Below are 23381 nucleotides of genomic sequence, written 5' to 3'. Positions count from 1 at the left end.
GGGCATCCTTTATTCACTTCCACACCCACTTATCTAATGGGAAGAGGGGGAGATGGCTAGAAACTCATTCTCATGCTATATTTTCCTGCTTTCTTTATCTTGTATATATTTTGAGTGGAAAAGTAGCTTAATGGTTAGTGCAGTGGGCCAAGAATCTGGGGAGCTTGGTTCAGTTCCCACTGTGGCTCCTTGTGACCCTGGGCAAATCGGCCAACCCGCCAATGTTCCAGGTACAAAAAGCTGATTGTGAGCCCACTAGACAAGAGACAAAGTACCTGCATATAATCAAAGGTAAACTGCTTTGGTTGTACCACAGAAAGCAAGGTATATCAAATCCATGACTGTTTACCACTAGGGGCACAATGATAACCAGAGAAGTTGTTTAAATAGGGGTTCTGTTGATATGTTGCATGGGCTTTTTAAGTGTGTTCCTTGCATAACTAGTTTGAACAAAACTATAAATTTTGCAGCATTTTGTTCTTTAAGATTATTTTAAAATGTGTTAAATTTCTTCTAGCCAGTTGGTTTTGTCACGTTTGATAATCGGGCTGGTGCTGAAGCAGCAAAGAATGCCTTAAATGTGAGTACTTTTGAAAGTTAAATGTAATGCAGCCCTTTGAGATGGGTGTTGAATAGGACATCTCTTTTTCAAATGCCTATTCTATGTATGTGTTTAAGATAAGCTCCTAGTATAACAAAGAGCACAAATGCTCTTGCATAAAAATGCACCTCTCAAAGGCAGTTACAAACTTCTCATTCTATGTGAAAGTACATGTACCTTTTAGCTCTGTCCAGACATCATGAATGTTTATAGTCGGCATAATTGTCCACAGGTACTTGTAAAGTGCAATTTTGTAACCAGCCATTTCCACATGAGACATGGCTGATAAAATTCTCTTTATTGGGCTATTTTTGTGCTAACTACAGGGTCCTTTTACAAAGGCACACTAGCATTTTTAGTGCATGCTAAACTCTAGATACCCATAAAAATATATGGGTGTCTCTAACATTTAGCACACGCTAAAAATGCTAGCGTGCCTTTGTAAAAGGACCCCTAGGTGTTCGGATTTTTGTTTGTTCTTCCCTACTATGCTGTCATGGTTTTCTGGGTTTAGGCTGGAGTTTCCTAAAATGTCTGTCCTACTTATTCAGGACAATGTCAGAGCTGTAGGACTATTGGTTCACACAAGGCTCCTGGGTTCAACAGAAGAAGTTTTGATTTTAAAATCCTTAAAGCTCTGAACTCGAGTTGATATTCAAAGCACTTTATCTGGATAACTGCCACCCCTACCTAGATAAATGGCTTTAGCAGGACTGACTATAAATCTTAGTGCCAGTGAACATTCTTAGCGTTTCTCAGCATTATCTAGATAATGCTAGGGCAATGTACAGGTAAAGCAAGGGTGGCACTGATAGTATATTCAGTTATCTATTCAGTTATCTATCCAGATAACTACTCAGCCACAAATTGCTATCCAGATAGAGGTTGAATGTCACCGTTATTTAGATAGTGGCAGCACTTTCCAGATAATCAGAATTGAATTTATCTACCTGCTGCAGCTGTGTGTGTTACACTGACTGCAGTGGCTGAATATTGGCTATATACCTTTGCACACACTACCAGTCACAAAGGTTTAAATTCATTTTAGAACTTGGTAAACTGATTTATAAATCCAGTCATAAATTAATTGAATTTTAAAAAGGAAGCAGCAGCAGGGATTGACTTGGCGCCCTATCTGGATATTAAATTCTACCCAATATATGTGGGGGGAGAGGGAATACCATTGCTAGCTAAATAGATGAATTAGTACTTGTACAGTAGAGGAACTACATGGTGGTTTTCCCAGAATAAGATCCTTTCCCACTTCTGAGGTTTCTATTTGCCATTCTCTGACAGGACACGAACTGGCACTCTATGGTGCAAGACACCTATGGTAGAATATACACTTCCTAAAGCTTGGATCATCTGAGATGAGTTCCACATCGCTCAAACGTCTACTCAGTTAACCCAGTGCATGCGCTCCTAAAACAGGCCCTCGTAGCCCTAGACTCTTTGAGGGAGCCAGAAGGAAAGAACATAAACCTCTGGGATGCTTCATTAGATTTAATTCACTCAACCTGGGACACCTCCAGGGTGAATCAAAAGAATTGTCGAGGAGAAATTTTAGTATCGGATACCTTGGATGTTTTTAGGCACCTTACATTTAGACAAACTACACTGATACTCTAAATTTCAAGTTATACCACCACTCTAGGTATTGGGGGAGGAGAGAGAGATGAGATGGTGATAGGTGTCAAGTTTGCAAGTTATTTTTGGGTATCTTCTTGCTTTTTCTGGTCCTAAGGACTGAACTTCAGTAGTATTTCAGATAAGTTCACTGCTTGTAGATTTTTATGTGCATCCATATCAAACTTAATGAACAAGCAATCTACTAGGTTTGCATTTATTATTTCTCCATGGGAAAAGTTGGTCTCACATGTAGGATGAAAGCATTGAGGTTTGGATAGTACCTTATTTGTAGCTAGTAAGATTAGTAGACATGAAGAGGCCTTGCATCACCACTTAGTCTGCACATTCTGATCCTAAAGTTAGATGGGTCCTATGGCTTCATTCTTGATCACCAGACTCTTTCACAAACATTTTTCTGAAAGCTAAGTTGGCTCTAAGGTTCAGCATTATTTTAAGTATTACCTTGTATAGCTTAGCTGATATAATCTTTACTGTGGATGAGAAGCTAGTGCCAAAATGGAATTCTAAATGTAATAGAAACATGTTCTACAGATCAACTCCAAAAATATATTGCCAAGGAATTGATCAGGATTTTAAAGCACAAAATCTCCAAGGGTTATGGAACTTCAGACTCTGGTGTTCCATGCTAACTTACTCTGAAACTGTCTTTCAGTCCAAGCATTTCAAATCTCTTTAGACATTAAAATCAGTAGACGTCAAAGGTTTTCTTATGTGAAGTTAACTTTTACCACCATGACTTCAAAGAAGGCAAAAGTTGGCATCTAATCACACCCACTCTTATTACTGCTTAAGAAGGCAGTTGAGTGAGTGTACATAAAATAAGCTTTGCGGTATCAGTCAAAATAACTAAACGGTTCAGCCATAAATATGGAAGTAACACAAGATAGGAGGTAAGTTAGTGCAATTCAATGTGTTATACGACTTTATATTTACTAACTTCAGAACATGTCTAGGTGGATTACAAAATTCAAAATAATTCTAATAAAAAGAAAAAAAAAACACACCAAAAAACAGGAAAGACAGGCACACCAAAAGCCATCCATTCTATCTAAAATACTGTTTTAGTTTTAGAACTGGATGGGGAAAATCACAAACCGGTGGGGGTTATCTCTCAGCAGTGGTTCATCCTGAAGGCTGATGGGCTGAGGTTTTTCCTTTGATTTTGTTTCATGCTCCATGTTGTGGAAAGTCTTCCGAGCTATCTTGGTAGCCAAAACGCATGAGCAGTTCAAATTAGGTGGTATATCAAGTTCTTCCATAAGGAGACACAGAATAAGTGCATCTTCCTGAGGTGAAGCAAGTCTTAAATAAAATTAACAAGGCAAGGAAAACGGACTTCGGAAAATCCACTATTTCTGGGATAAGCAGTATAAAATGTTGTGTACTTTTTTGGGATCTTGCCAGGTATTTGTGACCTGACTGGATTGGCCACTGTTGGAAACAGGATGCTGGGCTTGATGGACCTTTGGTCTTTCCCAGTATGGCAATACTTATGTACTAACGTATATGGCTATGGAAATAGTTAACGTTTAACGTCAACTTCTGTGGTTTAACTCCCCCCCCCCATAACACACAACGTGGGGGGGGGGGGGGGGGGACTAAACACATACTGTCCTTTTCTGCATAGTCAAAGCTTTTGCATCTTGCCAGCCCAGGAAAATACATGGACAATGAAGTCAATAGGCAAACCTGCTATTAGTGGCACCAAATTTTGCCTCCTAATTTACTGTCATATTTCAACACAAATCACTTCTGTCTCTAGAAATAGACTGAACTACAACTCATCTACATGGAGGATCTTTGACAGCTAGTCAGATTTCCAGGCAGATTTAGTTCTTAATTTCTAATGTGTTCCTTGTGAGTTCCTCCAGTTCAGTCTAGAATGCATCCATGCTTATCAGCATCCATGTATCTCCTGAAGTGTAAAAGATTTTGGCTAGTTCATTATTCTTGTTGGGCTCTTTAGTCTGGAGATATTTATCCTTTGTTAGTGGTGAGTGTTCATTAGCTCTTATAGGAGTAATTTTTCTTTTTCATTCCCTCTGCTTATAAATACCTAATGGCTGGGGGGAGGGGGTTGCACAGGATGAAGTCTCCACCTGCTTGCAGGACAATACAAACCCAAGTGTCTGGAGTAGGAGTGGGCAACCATGGTCCTTGAGGGCCACAACCCAGTGGGATTTTCAAGATTTTCCCATTGTACGCAAGTAGATATGCATATTCATTGTGGAAAACTATGTGCAAGTCAAATTTTGTGAACATTCATTGTAGAAACCTTGAAAACCCCACTAGGTTGTGGCCCTTGAGGACTGTGGTTGCCTACCTCTGGTGTGGAAAGACTCAAGAAAACCAATTAGGTAAGAACTAATTTACCCTTTTGTCCTGAGACCTGAATTGTTTTTAAGGCTCGCTCTGGCAGACGACAAAAACAAAATCTTAATCTAAGGATACTTAGGTGCATTCTGGGCACATACCATTTGTGGACCCAGCTAGAAAAACTGAGTAGTGATCCCTTTAAGCTGCTTACAGGGCAGTTCCACACCTGAAAAGCATAAGTTTATCTCCACCATTATCTATGGGGCTATTACTGATACCTGGGTCACATTTATTATGTTCTCTTTGGTTCAAGGCAGATTACCAAAACAGCACAGACAGCATAGGAGAAAATGGACAAAATCTGATTTATTTTATTAGAATTTTAATGCATCAAATAAACCTTGACCTTTCCTGAAAACGTCGGTTAATTGATCGTGCACACAGTTTTGGAGGCTATATTTTGCTAAAAATGTATCGAGACTGGAAGGCAGTGCAAAGAAAAGCTACAAAATGGTTTGGGGATTTGCGTTGCAAACCATACAAGGAGACTTGCTGACATGAACATGTATACTTGGAGGAAAGGAGAAACAGGGGTGACATGATACAAATGTTCAGATATTTGAAAAGTATTAATCTCAAACCGTTTCCGGATTTGTCCTGTGAACAGAGGATACGGGCGGGAACATAAGGGGAGATGAGGGTAGAGAGGTAGTGAGGGGCAGCAGACTGAATGCATTTGTAGGTAAGAAGGACAAGCTTGAATTGAATGTGGTATCTGATTGGAAGCCAGTAAAGTGATCTGAGGAGAGGGGTGATGAGTATATCAGTTCTGGCGGAATATGAGACGTGCCACAGAGTTCTGATCAGATTGAAGGGGGGATAGATGGCTGAGTGGGAGGCCATGAGGAGTAAGTTGCAGTAGTCAAGGCGAGAGGTAATGAGAGCATGGATGAGAGTTCGGGTGGTGTGTTCAGAGAGGAAAGGGCAAATTTTGCTGATAAAGAGGAAGAAGCAGCAGGTCTTGGCAATCTGCTGGATATGCGCAGAGAGGGAGGAGTCAAAGATGACTCCGAGGTTGTGGGCAGATGAGACGGGGAGGATGAGGGTGTTATCAACTGAGATAGAAAGTGGAGGAAGAGGAGACGTGGGTTTTGGTGGAAAGACGATGAGCTCGGTCTTGGACATGTTCAGTTTCAGGTGGCGGTTGGACATCCAGGCAGCAATGTCGGATAGGCAGGCTGATACCTTTGCCTGGGTCTCTGCGATGTCTGGTGTGGACAGATATAGCTGGGTATCAGCATAGAGATGATACTGGAAACCATAAGATGAGATCAGGGCGCCCAGGGAAAGAGGGTAGATTGAGAAGGGGTCCAAGGAACAGATCCCTGGGGAACACCAACAGATAGGGGGATAGGGGTGGAGGAAGCTCCATGAGAGTGAACTCTGAAGGTGCGGTGGGAGAGAGAGGAGGAGAACCAGGAAGAGGGACAGAGCCTGGAACCCAATGAGGACAGTGTGGCAAGAAGTAAGTCATGATTCCAGTGTCAAAAGGTGATGACAGGAAGGTGAGGATGATAAAATAAGGGTTCTGAACAAGGGTTAGGAGTTAAAAGCAGCATCAAAAAGGTGGGCTTTTAGCTTAGATTTGAAGATGGCCAGAGATGGAGCTTGACGTACTGGCTCAGGAAGTCTATTCCAGGCATAGGTGCAGCAAGATAAAAGGAACGGAGACTGGAGTTAGCAGTGGAGGAGAAGGGTGCAGATAAGAGATTTACCAGTGAACGGAGTTCCCGGGGAGGAATGTAGGGAGAGATGAGTGGAGAGGTACTGAGGAGCTGCAGAGTGAATGCACTTATAAATAAGAGGAGTTTGAACTGTATGTGGAAACGGATAGGAAGCCAGTGAAGTGACTTGAGGAGAGGGCTAATATGAGCATAATGACACTGGTGGAATATTAGTCATGCAGCAGAATTTTGAACAGACTGAAGCAGGGGCGTATCTGTGTGGGGCCACAGGGGCCTGGACCCCAACCCTCGCCAGCCGAGGTCCGCTGCCTTTAAAAATATTTCTTCAGCTGGCGGGGGACCCCAACCCCCGCCAGCCAACCTGAGGTCTTTAAAGTTCTTCTCTTCATCCTCCGTGGCCGTGCTGCTGTTGAAAGCTGTTGAATCCAGCTTGGAGTCTGACGTTGGGGGGGGGGGGGGGGAGAGAGTCGGTGGCGGGGGGAGGGTCTGGCAATGGCGTTGGGGGGGGGGCTAAAATGTGCCCCCTCCCTCTGGCTTTGGCCCCCCTATACCGCCGGAGTCTAGATACGCCCGTGGATTGAAGAGGGAGAGAGATGGCTAAGTGGGAGACCTGTGAGAAGCAAGTTGCAATAGTCTAAGCGAGAGGTGATAAGAGGGTGGATGAGGGTTCTGGTAGTGTGCTCAGAAAGGAAAGGGCGAATTTTGGTAGTAATAGAGAAAGAAATGACAGGTTTTAGCAGTCTGTTGAATATGTGCAGAGAAGGAGAGGGAGGAGTCGAAGATGAACCCAAGGTTACAAGCTGATGAGACAGGAAGGATGAGTGTTATCCACAGAAATAGAGAATGGGGGAGGAGGAGAGGTTGGTTTAAGGGGAAAGATAAGAAGCTCAGTCTTGGTCATGTTTAGTTTCCGATGGCGCCGAGACATCCAGGCAGCAATGTCAGACAGGCTCATACTTTGGCCTGGATTTCAGCTGAGATTTCTGGTGGAGAGGTAGATCTGGGGGGAGTCAGCGTAAAGATGATACTGAAAACCATGGGATGAGATCAGAGCACCAAGGGAATAAGTATAGATGGAGAAAAGAGATCCCAGGACAGATCCCTAACTATGGTACTGTTGGAATAAATTTAGTAACTTCCTGAGCTTTAAAGAGGAGCCATATGATCCAAAAAGCCACACAGCTGCAAAAAATGGATTCTGGCAGATAACATCACTAAGCGGTGGCAAAATACAGAAATCGTGCGCAGACCTCTGCCAATGGAGAAAGCTTAACTAATTGGTAAGCTGGTATTTTCTGGATAGGATAGTCTTACACAACTCCCACCTGTCCTGAGTTTTAAAGCTTTTTCATTAAGCTTTGAGTTGGCCTAAACTTGCTACATCTAGGGTACCATCTGAGCCCTGATGGCAGTCATCTCATATGAGGCCCTTATCCTGCTCTCAGGGATTACCACCAGTTACAGATGAGCAACTTTTAAGTATTTTTTTCCTTCCAAAATTCCCTGTTCAAAATTGGAATATGCAGCTCTCCTGCATGAATTGGCTATTGAGTCAGTCAACTCCTGGCAATCATGATTGACTCTGCGTACAGGATGTCAATATACCAGCCCAGATGCTAAGTGGTTTGCCTAGCAACTTTTAGGCTACAATACAATGAAGGTTTCTTTGTAGCTATTTAGATTTAGCTCTTACACTTTTCAGTAGCAGCTCGGAGTGAATTACATTTAGATATTAGATATTTCTCTGTCCCTGGTAATGTACCTGAGGTAATGTAGGATTAGGTGTCCTGCCAAGATCACAAGGAGCAGCAGTAGGATTTGAACAAGGTTTCCCTGGTTGGTGCTATAACCACTAGATGCCACTCCACTGGTATTTCCCTTCCATCTTTTTTTATTTTATTTTTTTATTCTGTGGTCCAGCTATTGCTGTGACCATCTCCTAAAGGAACCTACTGTACATAAGCATAAACACAAATACCCATGTCTACCTCTGGGATTCCTACTCCTAGAAGCAGTGAACAACTTTTACATTTAGACACATTAACCACCTTTAGTTCTAAGCATTTTCTCATAGATGCAAAAGGAAGAGATACTTTAGTAGATAGGGATCTTAAACTTGGTGTGAAATTCATTAAATGGGCATTTCTGTGCAAACTTTAGAAATCTATTACAAATTCCTCCTCTACATGGAAAGTAGTATATAGTCTGTACTAAGCAGACTAGCAACTGGTACTTTTAAAACCATCTAGGCAGATCTTGAGCATTTTTGGAATGAAAGTGTGATTACTGTTGACTGCCTAGAACTGGCCAGTATGGGTAAATTAAATTTCACGCAGACAAGCTAATGCTAGCTTTTGAACACTGTACTAAACAGTGACCTCTTGGTGATTAACAAATGGCTACTAAAGTAATATTGAGATCAAAGCAAAGAACTCCAACTTGCACTGCTTGCTCAACTTTTCAGAACATAATTTTTGGCTATCTTTGCTAGGTTAGATCTAATGTTTTAAGGGCTGGAGATATATAGCTTGGTATCTTATTTTTAAAATTTCTCATCCTGTAGGGCATTCGCTTTGACCCAGAGAACCCACAGACCCTGCGGCTAGAGTTTGCAAAAGCCAACACCAAGATGGCAAAAAACAAGCTAATGGCCACACCGAACCCTACCAATATCCACCCTGCCCTGGGAGCACACTTCATCGCAAGGGACCCCTGTGAGTAGTAGATGGTCTCAAATTAATGTAAAGCTTAAAAAAAACAAAAACCACATTGAATGGCAGGAAGGATTGTTTTTATATAACTTCATTTAAATCTGATAAAAGCAATTCTTTTGTAATGAAGTTAATTCAGTACTTTAAGCCTGTGCTTGTCTGTCTGGCTCATCTAAACTGTGTGGTGATGGTTACTATTCATCAAATCTGATGACATGAATTCAATATAAGTGAATGTACACAAACAGGTGAAGTGAATTTTTTTTTTTATTATTATTGCATTTACATTTTATCTCAATTCTTGAAACAGAAAATATGACTATTTGTCATAAAAATTCTAACAAAAAATAGTTATTTCAACCTTACTTTCAAACATTTGGTCAATTGCTCATCTATAGTCCACAATTCAGGAGGCAGTGCACAATACTAAGGAAACAGAAAACAGTATCTCCACTAAGAAATAGGCGGTTGAGAAGAGAGCCCAGTGATACTAATACTTATTACGGAGCAGAGGTGGTTACATTCCTTGGTTGTGACATAGGTGATTTGCCTAACCTAGTTTCCAAAAAAATTTAATTGTTTTGAATCAAAACTACATAATAGCACAAACTTGAGTTGGATGGGGATAATCATGACGGTAGTCTTTCAAGTCTTGATAGCTAACTGGCTGCTGGACCTCACACACATGTAGTACACATACACAGGTTGCAAGTAGAACTACTACTTTTGTGCATACAAGGAGACTGATCAGCCCAGTTTGCTCACAGGATTGGTACTTCAATTAGTTTCTCAATCTTAATTTCAGAAGCCTGCCCCAAGCTTGGCTACACTCCAATATGCAATGACTTCTTCCTTTATCATAACCACAGTTTCAATAGCCAAGGGATAATTAGCCTACCTTGGCAGTCTTATTACCTCATTTGTGATCACATGCTGGAATCCCTGGAGGCACAGACTTAAGACATCATATAGGAATGTAGAGGTCTGAGCCAGGGCTGCTTCTCTTCACTGGAACTCTCTACCAAGTACCGCAGCCAAGCCAGAACTCTTTGGGTGGATCCTTGCTTAGGGCTCCTGGAGACCTCTTGCCTCGGGGCTCCCTGCTCTTAGGGCATTTAACCAACCCCTGTCTGAGCCCCACCCCTGTGTCTCAGCTTGTCATGACAGATTAGTGCCACCTGCTGTAAGGTGGCTAAACTGCAGCTTCATGGGCAGATGATCAGAAGCCCCACGCTGTTCAAACAGCACTCAAAAATAGTGCCGGAACAGTGTGGGGCTATACCGACCCTATGATCAGAGCTAAAAGCATGCAAATTTAAGCATGCTATTATCTCTGATCATAGGGGTGAAGTGTAGAGGACTGCATGCTCAGGCACAATCCTCCTGCACTTGTTTGACAGGTCCGGGCTGTCACTTCACTGGCTCCCTGTTTCTACATACAGTTCAAACTCCTCTGCTCCTCAGTACCTCTACACTTCTCTTCCTACACTTCTCCTGGGACCTCTGTTCACTGGGTTAATCTCTCTTATCGGCACCCTTCTCCAGTGCTTAACAGACTCCATTCCTTTTATCTTGCTTCACCATATGCCTGGAATAGACTCCCTGAGCCGGTACATCGAGCTCCATCTCTGGCCGTCTTCAAATCTTGGCTAAAAGCCCACTTTTTTTTTTTTTTTTAGTAATTCACTCTTTAAACTTGAAAGAGACATTACAACTGACTAACAGTGAACCATACAGAAAATGCAACAAGAGAACAGTCGTCAAATCATATTATTCCTCCCCCCTTTATACCCTCCACTACAAACAGAATGATCAGAGCTCCTCAAGAGATACCTCTCCACAAACTGTATTGCTTCTATAGTGACTGAAAGTGACCCATCCGATCATATTTCAAAGCGGTCAACTTAAGACTATCAAGTTTTTGCAACCCTTGGTCTTTAGTAGGTGGTTCTGCCTGTCACCATGCAGCCGCCACAGTCGAGCTGCCGATACCACCAGAGTCAACAATTGTCTGTTATCGTCCCCAAGAGTTGAAAAATCCATTAAGTAGATGACACTGGATAGTCTATGGGCATGCCAGTCCTAAGCCCACCTTTTTGATACTGCTTTTAACTTCTAACAGTTACTCGTTCAGTACCTGTATTTTGTCATTCCCACCATAGTAATTCTCATCTCTTTGTCCTGTTTCTGTCCTAATTAGATTGTAAGCTGTCAAACAGGCACTCTTCATGTTCAAGTGTACAGTGCTGGGCAGGTCTTGTAGCGCTATAGAAATGATTAGTAGTTAGTAGTAAAGCCTGTATCTGTCAAACATTCCAAGGGGCTACCCCTCCACAGCCTCCAGTGACCATGACCCGCCCAAGCCCCTAGCCTGGACACCATCATGGGGGTGGGGGGGCTGAAGGTCCAGTGGATCTTCAGCCCCCCTAACACCCCTCTCCAACAGAAAAGGTGCTGGAGGTCACTAGACCATACCCTGGTGGTCTAGTGGTGACTGGCAGCAACTGACTGCAATCCTCCCCCCCCCCCCCCCCGAGAACCCACTACCTTGAATGGAAAAGGGTTGTGATCTTTGCTTCCTCTGAGTACCACCTCCAAAATGGTGATGCCCATTCCAAGCTTCTAGTCCCTGCTGCTGTAAAGCAATAAATGCTGCTGCTACCACCATCCTTTACTGAAGGTATGGTAGTGCATTTATATACCACAACACAAAGCATATGATGTGGTTTACAAATCATGCATGCAAGCCAAACCACCACGAGGGTGGAGGTACACAAATTCCTATGAAAAGTAGAATCTGAGGAAAGGGGGAGTAGGAGGAGTAGGCTCTTGAACAACACTAGTAGGCGACGTAGGTTAGGAACAGTCTCTTTATTTAAATATACACTCTACTCAACACAGCCGTGTTTCGGCGCTACAGACGCCTTCTTCAGGAGTCTTGATATATAAATATACAAATATTAAGCTCAAAGAGAATGAAAGCAAGGCTTCTGCTACAATTGTAATCCACTGCCGATACAGGAAAAAAAAGCTCAGCGTATTCAATTGCACTTCTGTGAATTGAAGTGCAATTGAATACGCTGAGCTTTTTTTCAATTACACTTCTCCTTGTCTCCTTAAGATGTTTCATTGTATTGTATGAACAGTATAAGAATCTTTGACTGTTCTAATCTAATGCATGCCTATTAAGGTGTGTTTCATATTGTGCTGACATATCCCTCATGAATGTAATTCCATGCTATGTATTTTGCATTCTGATACTGTTTTACAGTGCTTTTAGCCAAATTGAATCTTAGTAAAAGATTATATCACAAGTGTACCTCGTTGATGTATTTTTGCTTATATTCGGTCCTTTTACCACTGCTTTTTAAAAAAAATTGTAAGTTTCATGTTGAGCTGTATACCACCTTGGCAAAAAGATGGTGGTTTAAATCTCAAATAGAATAGGATCTGTAAATAGACACATTTCTAAAATGCACAGTGAAATGGACGTTTATGTGCTGGTTACACATAGCAGAAGCATCAATTTAAACACAATAGTGGAGATGTCCCAATCTCTTGGACCTACAGATAATCCCTAGCTTGAGGAATGGCATTCTGAATGTAAGACTACCTGGAACACTACTCATGATCACTCTACGATAAGGTGAACTAGCCAAACAACCAGAAAAATTATTTTTTCTCCAGATCAAGTGTTTGTGATATTTGGTTCTTGCGAGAGAGGTGAAGTAAGAGGATATTATAGCCAAAAGATTGTCCTTCAAAGAATGGCAATAGGACCCAAATAAAGAAAAGTGACATAAGCACTTGCAAGTCAGATGCATAGCATTAAAAAGAAGGCCAAAAGAGAATATGAAGAGAAACTTGCCGCAGAGGCTAAAACTCAGAGTAACCTTTTCAGGTATATCAGAAGCAGCCTGCGAGGGATCCGTGGGATGTTGGTCAAGAAACAGCAAAAGGACCGCTCAGGGAGGACAAAGACTATTGTGGAGAAACTGAATTCTTTACTTCGGTCTTTATGGAACAAGATGCAAGATCTGCCTGTACTGGAAATGGTTTTCATGTGTGGCGATGTGGAGGAACTGAAAAGTCTCAGTGAACCTGGAAGATGTACTGAGCCAAATTGACAAAATCACCTGTACCTGATGGCATACATTCAAGGGTACTGAAAGAACTCGAGCACTGATTTCTGATCTGTTAATATAAAACCTGTCGTTAAAATCATCTGTAATACCTGAAGATTGGAGGGTGGCCAGAATGAAGTTTTTTTTTTTAAAAAAGGTTCCATGGGTGATCTGGTAAGCTTGACATCAGTGCCAGGCAAAATAATGGTAACTATATGAAGAATAACATTAGAACACACAAACATGGTTTAATGGGACAGAGTCAGCATGGGTTCAGCTGAGGGAAGTCTTGCCTCACCAATTTGCTTCATTTCTTTGAAAGCCTGAATAAATATTGGATATAAGGTGAGCCAATTGTAGTGCACCTCTATTTGGAAAGCTTTTGATAGTCCCTCAGACACCTGGGAAAATTAGTCATGGGACAGGAGGCAAGGTTCTGGTGTGGATTAGGATTGGTTATTGGACAGAAAACAGAGGGTAGGGTTAAATAGCAATTTCTTTCAATGGAGGAGGGTGAGCAGTGGAGTGCTGCAGGGATTGGTACTGGGACCGGTGCTAGTAAACACATTTATAAATGATATGGAAATTGGAACAATAAGTGAGGTGATTTTAAATATGCAGATGACACAAGGTTGTTAACATGTGGACTGCAATATTATTTGTTACATTTGTATCCCTCATTTTCCCCACCTTTTTGCAGGCTCAATGTGGTTTACATATTACTGTTAACGGCGTTAGCCAATTCCGGTCTGAACAAATGTTATGATCCAAATACAGGTGATATTGTGGTAGATAAGGTGCATAATTGGTGGAACTTAGAGAGGTGGAGGAAGTCAGTCCGTTCAGAACACAGCTGCACGTCTTATCTTCCACCTGGACCGATATACTCATATCACCCCTCTCCTCAAGTCACTTCACTGGCTTCTGATCAGGTACCGCATACAGTTCAAGCTTCTCCTACTAACCTACAAATGCACTTGATCTGCAGCCCCTCCTTACCTCTCTACACTCATCTCCCTTACGTTCCTATCCGTAACTTCTGCTCTCAAGACAAATCCCTCCTCTCAGTACCCTTCTCCACCACCGCCAACTCCAGGCTCCGCCCTTTCTGCCTCACCTCACCCCATGCTTGGAATAAATTCCTTGAGCCCATACGCCAGGCCCTCTCCCTGCCCATCTTCAAATCCTTGCTCAAAGCCCACCTCTTCAATGTCGCCTTTGGCACCTAACCACTACACCTCTATTCAGGAATCTTGACTGCCCCAACTTGACATTTCATCCTTTAGATTGTAAGCTCCTTCGAGCAGGGGCTGTCCTTCTTTGTTAAACTGTACAGCGCAACGTAACCCTAGTAGCGCTCTAGAAATGTTTAGTAGTATTACTAATGTCCATTACGGTCTTTGGCTACATTGTCTAGGTATTTTATGTTGGTCGGTGGGGTATGCTCTTCTGAACAGGTCTATCTTTAGTGCGTTCCAGAAATTAGGTGCTCTAGTGTAGTTTTTACTGTTTTTGGCAGTGCGTTCCAGAAATTTAGGTGCTCTAGTGTAGTTTTTACTGTTTTTGGCAGTGCGTTCCATAGTTGTGCGCTTAAGTAGGAAAAGCTGGATGCATAGGTGGATTTGTATGTTGCTTGGGTAGTAGTGGTTTAGGTATGATCGTGCAGATTTTGTGGTGTTTCAGGTTGACAGGTCAATAAGGTGCCTCGCTGTAAATGATTTTGTGAAGTCATGCAGATTTTGAAAGTGATACGTTCTTTGGTTGCCAATGCAGTTTTTCTCAGTGGTTTGGCGCTGTCAAAATGCGTTTGTCCAAATATGTCTGGCTGCTGTGTTTTGGGTGGTCTGAAGTTTGATTTGATCCTTGCATCCCGCATAGATTCCATTACAGTAGTCTGCATGGCTTAGTACCATTGATTGTATTAGGTTACGAAATATTTCCCTCGGGAAGAATGGTTTCACACGTTTGTTTCCACATTGAGAAAAACATTTTCTTTATGGTGGAGTTCGCTTGGGACTTTAGTGAGAGGTTACGGTCGATTGTTACTCTGAGAATTTTCAGGCTGTCTGAGATAAGGAGGGTGTATCCGGGGTGTTAATGTTTGTGGGTTTGTATGTATTGTATTGGGATGAGATGATGTGTGTTTCTGTGTTTAGTTGGAATGCATTTGCCCATGAGTTCATAATGTTTGTGGGTTTGTATGTATTGTATTGGGATGAGATGATGTGTGTTTTCTGTGTTTAGTTGGAATGCATTTGCCCATGAGTTCATAATGTTTGTGGGTTTGTATGTATTGTATTGGGATGAGATGATGTGTGTTTTCTGTGTTTAGTTGGAATGCATTTGCCCATGAGTTCATAATGTTTGTGGGTTTGTATGTATTGTATTGGGATGAGATGATGTGTGTTTTCTGTGTTTAGTTGGAATGCATTTGCCCATGAGTTCATAATGTTTGTGGGTTTGTATGTATTGTATTGGGATGAGATGATGTGTGTTTTCTGTGTTTAGTTGGAATGCATTTGCCCATGAGTTCATAATGTTTGTGGGTTTGTATGTATTGTATTGGGATGAGATGATGTGTGTTTTCTGTGTTTAGTTGGAATGCATTTGCCCATGAGTTCATGATGTTTAAACTGAGCTTGATTTCATTGGTGATATCTGTCAAATCATGTTTGTAGGGGATATATAATGTAATGTTGTCAGCGTAGATAAATGGGTTAAGGCCTTGTGTGGATAAGGTCTTGGCTAGTGGAGTTGTCATGAAGTTGAAAAGGATTGGTGATAGTGGTGATCCTTGTGGTACTCCGCAGCCTGGTTTCCACGGTGATGTTTTTTTTATTTCATTGAGATGTTCTTGTGGTTAAAACCCTTAATCCAATTGAGTGCCACCACTGATTCCGAAGTATTCTAGGAGTCTTAGCGGTATGTTATAGTTAACCATGTCGAACGCACTTGACATAGCAATAGGCAAGAGTATCCTCCTCCAATTTGACATTTCCTGCTTGAATTTGGTTAGAGTAAGTAGTACTGTTTCGGTGCTGTGTAGGGGTCGAAAACCTGATTGTGACTTGTGTAGTATAGTGAATTTGTTTATGTAGTCATTGAGTTGTTGGTCACCAGTCCTTCCATTAGTTTGACTACTAATGGGATAGATGCTACTGGGCGGTAGTTGGTATTGTTTTTTTTTTTCTTTTGGTATTGGGGTGAGCAGGATGCTGCTTTTTTTTCTTTAGGGTAGATAACTGTGCTGAAGCATGAAGTTTAAGTGGGATGTGAGATCTGTTATGAAGCAATGGGGGGCAGATTGTATTAGGTAGCTGGGGCAGGTGTCCAGTTGACAGTGGCTGTTGGGAGTATTTTTTTAATCGCCTGGGTAACTGTCGGCGCTGAGGAGAGCAAATGTTGACCATATTCGGTCAGCAGGGTATTCACCAGGGGTTGGGCCTAGATCATTAATGAAGTTTTCTATGTCCATGTAGTTCTGAGGTAAGGTTTTGCTTAGGTTTATGACTTTTTCATTGAAATATTTAGCAAGGTTGTCTGCAGATGGGATGCCAGTGTTGGTTGTGGTGACCGGCGTTATGTCTAGTAGTTTGTTCACGAGATGGTATCGTTTCTTCGTGTTTTTGTGGTCGGCCCAATTTTAGTTTTGTAGTACGACCTTTTGGTCTGCCTTATTGCGTATTTGTATTTCCTTTGTAGTTTCCATGTGTTTAATTTTTTCATTCGCGTTCCAGTTTCCTAGATTGTTTTTAGTTTTTTCAGTTCTTCATTGAACCACAGTATCGAGTTGTCTACGTGAAGTCCTTGTTTGTAAGGGTGTTATTTTGTCTATTATGTGGCTGCACCTTTTGTCCCATTCTGAGAGGTAATATATGGATTCCATTTGTGCTGTCCAATCGTTGTTGTATATCTGTTGCCAGAAAGTATCCGGATCTATTTGGCCTCTTGTGTGTTCTCGTGTGTGGAGAGAGCCCCTTTTCCGCCATTTTAGGGATATGTTTAGTTTGTAGTGGTTGGTCCATGGTGTTTCTCTCATCTAGTTTGTGTTATGGTTAGGTTCTGATCAGTGGACAGTTTGAGAAGAGGTCGAGTGTATGACCTTTCGAGTGAGTTGTTGCATGTGTGGCCATGTAAGATCACATAGATGAAGGAAATCCTTGCATTCTCGTGCATTGGTAGAGTTTGTGTCTTCAAGGTGAAGGTTAATGTCTCCTAATACTAGTGTATTGGAGTTGGATACACATATATTTGAAATGATGTCCATGAAGTCCGCCTGGCTTTTGTTCCAGTTGCATGGTGGTCTGTAGAATAGGACGCAATCTAGGTGGTCGAGCAGGGTTTTATGGTGGATTTTGATTGAGGCTATTTTGAGGTGGGTTGTTATAGATTCTGCAGTGGTTTCAATCGTGAAGTGAGATCGGTATATAAGCGCTATGCTCCCTCATTTTTTCTTTTCTGGTCCAGTGGGTGATTTTATATCCTGGAGGACATAGGTTTAAGATGATAGGGTCCTTATGATCATGGATCCAGGTTTCAGTGATGGAGTAGATAAAGTTTCGCTGATGTGATCCAGTCTGTTTTGTTTACTATGGATCTGGAGTTGACGTAGCCTATTTGAACGTTTTGGTTTGGGTCTTCTGCGTTCGGTGTTATGCGGACTTTTGTTGTTTCTTGGTTTGTGTGGGTTTTTTATGACCTTTCTTTTCATTTTGTTGAGGATGTATGCTTGTTGGTTCTCTTCCTTTGTTTTGGTTAATGTCGGTGTGGTGTCTGGTCAGTATTCGGTTATTGAATAGTATAGGTATATTTTCTGCGAGAGGGGTGGTCATTGTTAGGTGGATCAGGGATAAGGAGTAGATTGCAAGGAGCAGTTTGGCGGTGTTCATTATGGTATCAATTCAGTTGTTTTTAAAAAGACTTTTGCTGTATTTTTTAAAAGAAGACTATTGCTGTATTAAACTTTGAAGAATATTCTCCCGGAACCTTGTATTTGCGTAGAGCGAATGCTACATACCTGTAGAAGATATTCTCCGAGGACAGCAGGCTGATTGTTCTCACTGATGGGTGACATCCACGGCAGCCCCTCCAATCGGAATCTTCACTAGCAAAGGCCTTTGCTAGCCCTCGCGTGCCCATGCGCACCGCGCATGCACGACCGTCTTCCCGCCCGAACCGGGTGTTCATCAGTCCCGTATATAGCAAGACAAAGACAAGGAAAGACACAACTCCAAAGGGAGGCGGGCGGGTTTGTGAGAACAATCAGCCTGCTGTCCTCGGAGAATTCTACAGGTATGTAGCATTCGCTTTCTCAGAGGACAAGCAGGCTGCTTGTTCTCACTGATGGGGTATCCCTAGCCCCCAGGCTCACTCAAAACAACAAACATGGTCAATTGGGCCTCGCAACAGCGAGGACATAACTGAGATTGACCTAACAACTTATCCAACTAACTGAGAGTGTAGCCTGGAACAGAAAAAAATGGGCCTAGGGGAGTGGAGTTGGATTCTAAACCCCGAACAGATTCTGAAGCACTGACTGCCCGAACTGACTGTTGCGTCGGGTATCCTGCTGCAGGCAGTAATGAGATGTGAATGTGTGGACAGATGACCACGCCGCAGCCTTGCAAATCTCTTCAATAGGGCTGACTTCAAGGGCCACATACGCTGCCATGGCTCTAACATTATGAGCCTTGATATGATCCTCAAGAGCCAGCCCAGCCTGGGCGTAAGTGAAGGAAATGCAATCTGCTAGCCAATTGGAAATGGTGCGTTTCCCCACAGCCACTCCCCTCCTATTGGGATCAAAGAAACAATTGGGCGGACTGTCTGTTGGGCTGTGTCCGCTCCAGATAGGCCAATGCTCTTTTGCAGTCCAATTTGTGCAGCTGACGTTCAGCAGGCAGGAATGCAGACGGGGGAAAGAATGTTGTCAAGACAATTGACTGGTTCAGATGGAACTCCAACACTACCTTTGGCAAGAACTTAGGGTGAGTGCAGAGGACTACTCTATTATGATGAAATCTGGTGTAAGGGGCCTGGGCTACCAGGGCCTGACGCTCACTGACTCTACGAGCTGAAGTAACTGCCACCAAGAAAATGACCTTCCAGGTCAAGTACTTCAGATGGCAGGAGTTCAGTGGCTCAAAAGGAGGTTTCATCAGCTGGGTGAGAACGACATTGAGATCCCATGACACTGTAGGAGGTTTGACGGGGGGGGGGGCTTTGACAAAAGCAAACCTCTCATGAAGCGAACAACTAAAGGCTGTCCTGAGATCGGCTTACCTTCCACACGGTAATGGTATGCACTGATTGCGCTAAGGTGAACCCTTACAGAGTTGGTCTTGAGACCAGACTCAGACAAGTGCAGAAGGTATTCAAGCAGGGTCTGTGTAGGACAGGAGTGAGGATCTAAGGCCTTGCTGTCACACCATACAGCAAACCTCTTCCATAAAAAGAAGTAACTCCTCTTAGTGGAATCTTTTCTGGAAGCAAGCAAGACACGGGAGACACCCTCCGACAGACCCAAGAGGCAACGTCTACGCTCTCAACATCCAGGCCGTGAGAACCAGAGACTGGAGGTTGGGATGCAGAAGCGCCCCTTCATCCTGTGTGATGAGGATCGGAAAACACTCCAATCTCCATGGTTCTTTGGAGGACAACTCCAGAAAGAGAGGGAACCAGATCTGACGCGGCCAAAAAGGAGCAATCAGAATCATGGTGCCTCAGTCTTGCTTGAGTTTCAACAAAGTCTTCCCCACCAGAGGTATGGGAGGATAAGCATACAGCAGGCCTTCCCCCCTCCCCCCCAATCCAGGAGGAAGGCATCAGATGCCAGTCTGCCGTGGGCCTGAAGTCTGGAACAGAACTGAGGGACCTTGTAGTTGGCTCAAGATGCAAAGAAATCTACCAAGGGGGTGCCCCACACCTGGAAGATCCGGCGCACTACTCTGGAGTTGAGCGACCACTCGTGAGGTTGCATAATCCTGCTCAACCTGTCGGCCAGACTGTTTACGCCTGCCAGATATGTGGCTTGGAGCAACATGCCGTAACGGCGAGCCCACAGCCACATGCTGACGGCTTCCTGACACAGGGGGCGAGATCTGGTGCCCCCTGCTTGTTGATGTAATACATGGCAACCTGGTTGTCTGTCTGAATTTGGATAATTTGGTGGGACAGCCGATCTCTGAAAGCCTTCAGAGCGTTCCAGACCGCTCGTAACTCCAGGAGATTGATCTGCAGATCGCGTTCCTGGAGGGACCAGCTTCCCTGGGTGTGAAGCCCATCGACATGAGCTCCCACCCCCAGGAGAGACGCATTTGTAGTCAGCACTTTTTGTGGCTGAGGAATTTGGAAAGGGCGTCCCAGAGTCAAATTGGACCAAATCATCCACCAGTACAGGGATTTGAGAGAACTCGTGGACAGGTGGATCACGTCCTCTAGATCCCCAGCAGCCTGAAACCACTGGGAAGCTAGGGTCCATTGAGCAGATCGCATGTGAAGACGAGCCATGGGAGTCGCATGAACTGTGGAGGCCATGTGGCCAAGCAATCTCAACATCTGCCGAGCTGTGATCTGCTGGGACGCTCGTACCCGGGAAACGAGGGACAGCAGATTGTTGGCCCTTGTCTCCGGAAGATAGGCATGAGCCGTCCGAGAATCCAGCAGAGCTCCTATGAATTTGAGTCTCTGTACTGGGGAGAAGATGGGACTTTGGATAATTTATCACAAACCCCAGTAGCTCCAGGAGTCGAATAGTCATCTGCATGGACTGGGAGCTCCTGCCTCAGAATTGTTCTTCACCAGCCAATCGTCGAGATAAGGGAACACGTGCACTCCCAGCCTGCGAAGCGCTGCTGCTACTACAGCCAGGCACTTCATGAACACCCTGGGTGCAGAGGCGAGCCCAAAGGGTAGCACAAAGTACTGGAAGTGACGTGTGCCCAGACGAAATCGCAGATACTGCCTGTGAGCTGGCAATATCGGGATGTGCGTGTAGGCATCCTTCAAGTCCAGAGAGCATAGCCAATCGTTTTCCTGAATCATGGGAAGAAGGGTGCCCAGGGAAAGCATCCTGAACTTTTCCTTGACCAGATATTTGTTCAGAGCCCTTAGGTCCAGGATGGGAAGCATCCCCCCTGTTTTTTTTCCACAAGGAAGTACCTGGAATAGAATCCCAGCCCTTCTTGCCCGGATGGCACGGGCTCGACCGCATTGGCGCTGAGAAGGGCGGAGAGTTCCTCTGCAAGTACCTGCTTGTGCTGGAAGCTGTAGGACTGAGCTCCCGGTGGGCAATTTGGAGGCTTCGAGGCCAAATTGAGAGCGTACCCTTGCCGGACTATTTGAAGAACCCAACGGTCGGAGGTTATGAGAGGCCACCTTTGGTGAAAAACTTTCAACCTCCCCCCGACCGGCAGATCGCTCGGCACGGACACGTTGATGTCGGCTATGCTTTGCTGGAGCCAGTCAAAAGCTCGTCCCTGCTTTTGCTGGGGAGCCGTGGGGCCTTGCTGAGGCGCACGCTGCTGACGAGAGCGAGCGCGCTGGGGCCGCAGGCTGGCGAGAGGGAGGATTGTACCTACGCTTACCAGAAGAGTAGGGGACAGCCCTCCTTCCCCCATAAAAACGTCTACCTGATGAGGTAGATGCTGAAGGCTGCCAGCGGGAGAATTTGTCGAAAGCGTTATCCTGCTGGTGTAGCTGTTCTACCACCTGTTCGACCTTTTCTCCAAAAATGTTGTCCGCTCGGCAAGGGGAGTCTGCAATCCGCTGCTGGATCCTATTCTCCAGGTCGGAGGCACGCAGCCATGAGAGTCTGCGCATCACCACACCTTGAGCAGCGGCCCTGGACGCAACATCAAAGGTATCAAATACTCCTCTGGCCAGGAATTTTCTGCACGCCTTCAGCTGCCTGACTACCTTCTGAAACGGCTTGGCTTGCTCAGAAGGGAGCTTGTCCACCAAGTCCGCCAACTGTCGCACATTGTTCCGCATATGGATGCTTGTGTAGAGCTGGTAGGAGTGAATCTTGGCCACGAGCATAGAGGAATGATAGGCCTTCCTCCCAAAGGAGTCTAAGGTTCTGGAGTCTCTGCCCGGGGGTGCCGAAGCATGCTCTCTAGGACTCTTAGCCTTCTTTAGGGCCAGATCTACCACACCAGAGTCGTGAGGCAACTGAGTGTGCATCAGCTCTGGGTCCCCATGGATCCAATACTGGGATTCGATCTTCTTTGGAATGTGGGGATTAGTTAATGGCTTGGTCCAGTTCGCCAGCAATGTCTTTTTTTAGGACATGATGCATGGGTACTGTGGACGCTTCCTTAGGTGGAGAAGGACAGTCCAAGAGCTCAAACATCTCAGCCCTGGGCTCATCCTCCACGACCACCGGGAAGGGGATGGCCGTAGACATCTCCCAGACAAAGGCCGCGAAAGACAGACTCTCGGGAGGAAAAAGCTACCTTTCAGGGGAGGGAGTGGGGTCAGAAGGAAGGCCATCAGACTCCTCGTCTGAGAAATATCTGATGTTCTCCTCCTCCCATGAGGCCTCACCATCGGTATCAGACACAAGTTCACGAACCTGTGTCTGAAGCCGTGCCCGACTCAACTCCGTGGAAACACGGCCACGGTAGGAGCGTTGAGAGGTGGACTCCCTCGCCAGCACTGGCGAAGCTCCCTCCACCGACGTCGTCGGGGAGTCTGCCTGGGAGCGGCTGTAGCCGGTACCGCAAGCGGTACCAATACCGGAGACCTCACCTTGGGCAAAGGGCCAGCCGTCGCCTCACCCGACGGTACCGGTGGCGCAAGCACCCCCGGTACAGTAGGAGAAGGGCGAAACAGCTCTCCCAGAATCTCTGGAAGAACGGCCCAGAGACTCTCGTGCAGAGCGGCTGTGGAGAGAGCCTGAGAAGCCGATGCAGGCGTCGAGGTCAGAGTCTGTTCCGGGCGTGGAGGCGGTTCCGGGCTGTCCAGGGGGGAGCGCATCGATGACACCTGAATAGAGGGTGAGCGGTCCTCCCGATGCCGATGCCTACTGGGTGCCGACTCCCGCGGCGACCCAGAGCTCTTGGTACCGAGACCGGAAGGAGACCAGTGTTGATGCTGCTTCAACTTCTTCTTCAAGCGAAGCATGTCACCGGAGCTTCCCGGTACCGACGAGGAGGACGTAGAATCCAACTGTCGCTTCCTCGGGGCCGAGGCCGAAGAAGGTCAATCTCGGGGGGGGGGGGGGGGGGCTGTA

General features: G+C 44.7%; 1 protein-coding gene across 2 annotated transcripts in view; it reads left to right on the top strand.

Moving 5' to 3' along the window:
- The window catches only part of LOC115458932 (RNA-binding protein with multiple splicing 2), a 168086-nt gene that overhangs the window by 93490 nt on the left and 51215 nt on the right, over nucleotides 1–23381 (top strand). For both annotated transcript variants that reach the window (XM_030188789.1, XM_030188788.1), the window contains exons 4-5: nucleotides 518–580; nucleotides 8876–9026. In XM_030188789.1, coding sequence (XP_030044649.1) covers nucleotides 518–580; nucleotides 8876–9026 — 214 coding nt within the window. The remainder of the gene's footprint in view (nucleotides 1–517; nucleotides 581–8875; nucleotides 9027–23381) is intronic.

The sequence above is a fragment of the Microcaecilia unicolor genome, unplaced genomic scaffold, assembly GCF_901765095.1.
Source record: "Microcaecilia unicolor unplaced genomic scaffold, aMicUni1.1, whole genome shotgun sequence".
Taxonomy (NCBI): domain Eukaryota; kingdom Metazoa; phylum Chordata; class Amphibia; order Gymnophiona; family Siphonopidae; genus Microcaecilia; species Microcaecilia unicolor.
This window is presented reverse-complemented; position numbering and strand designations above follow the sequence as displayed.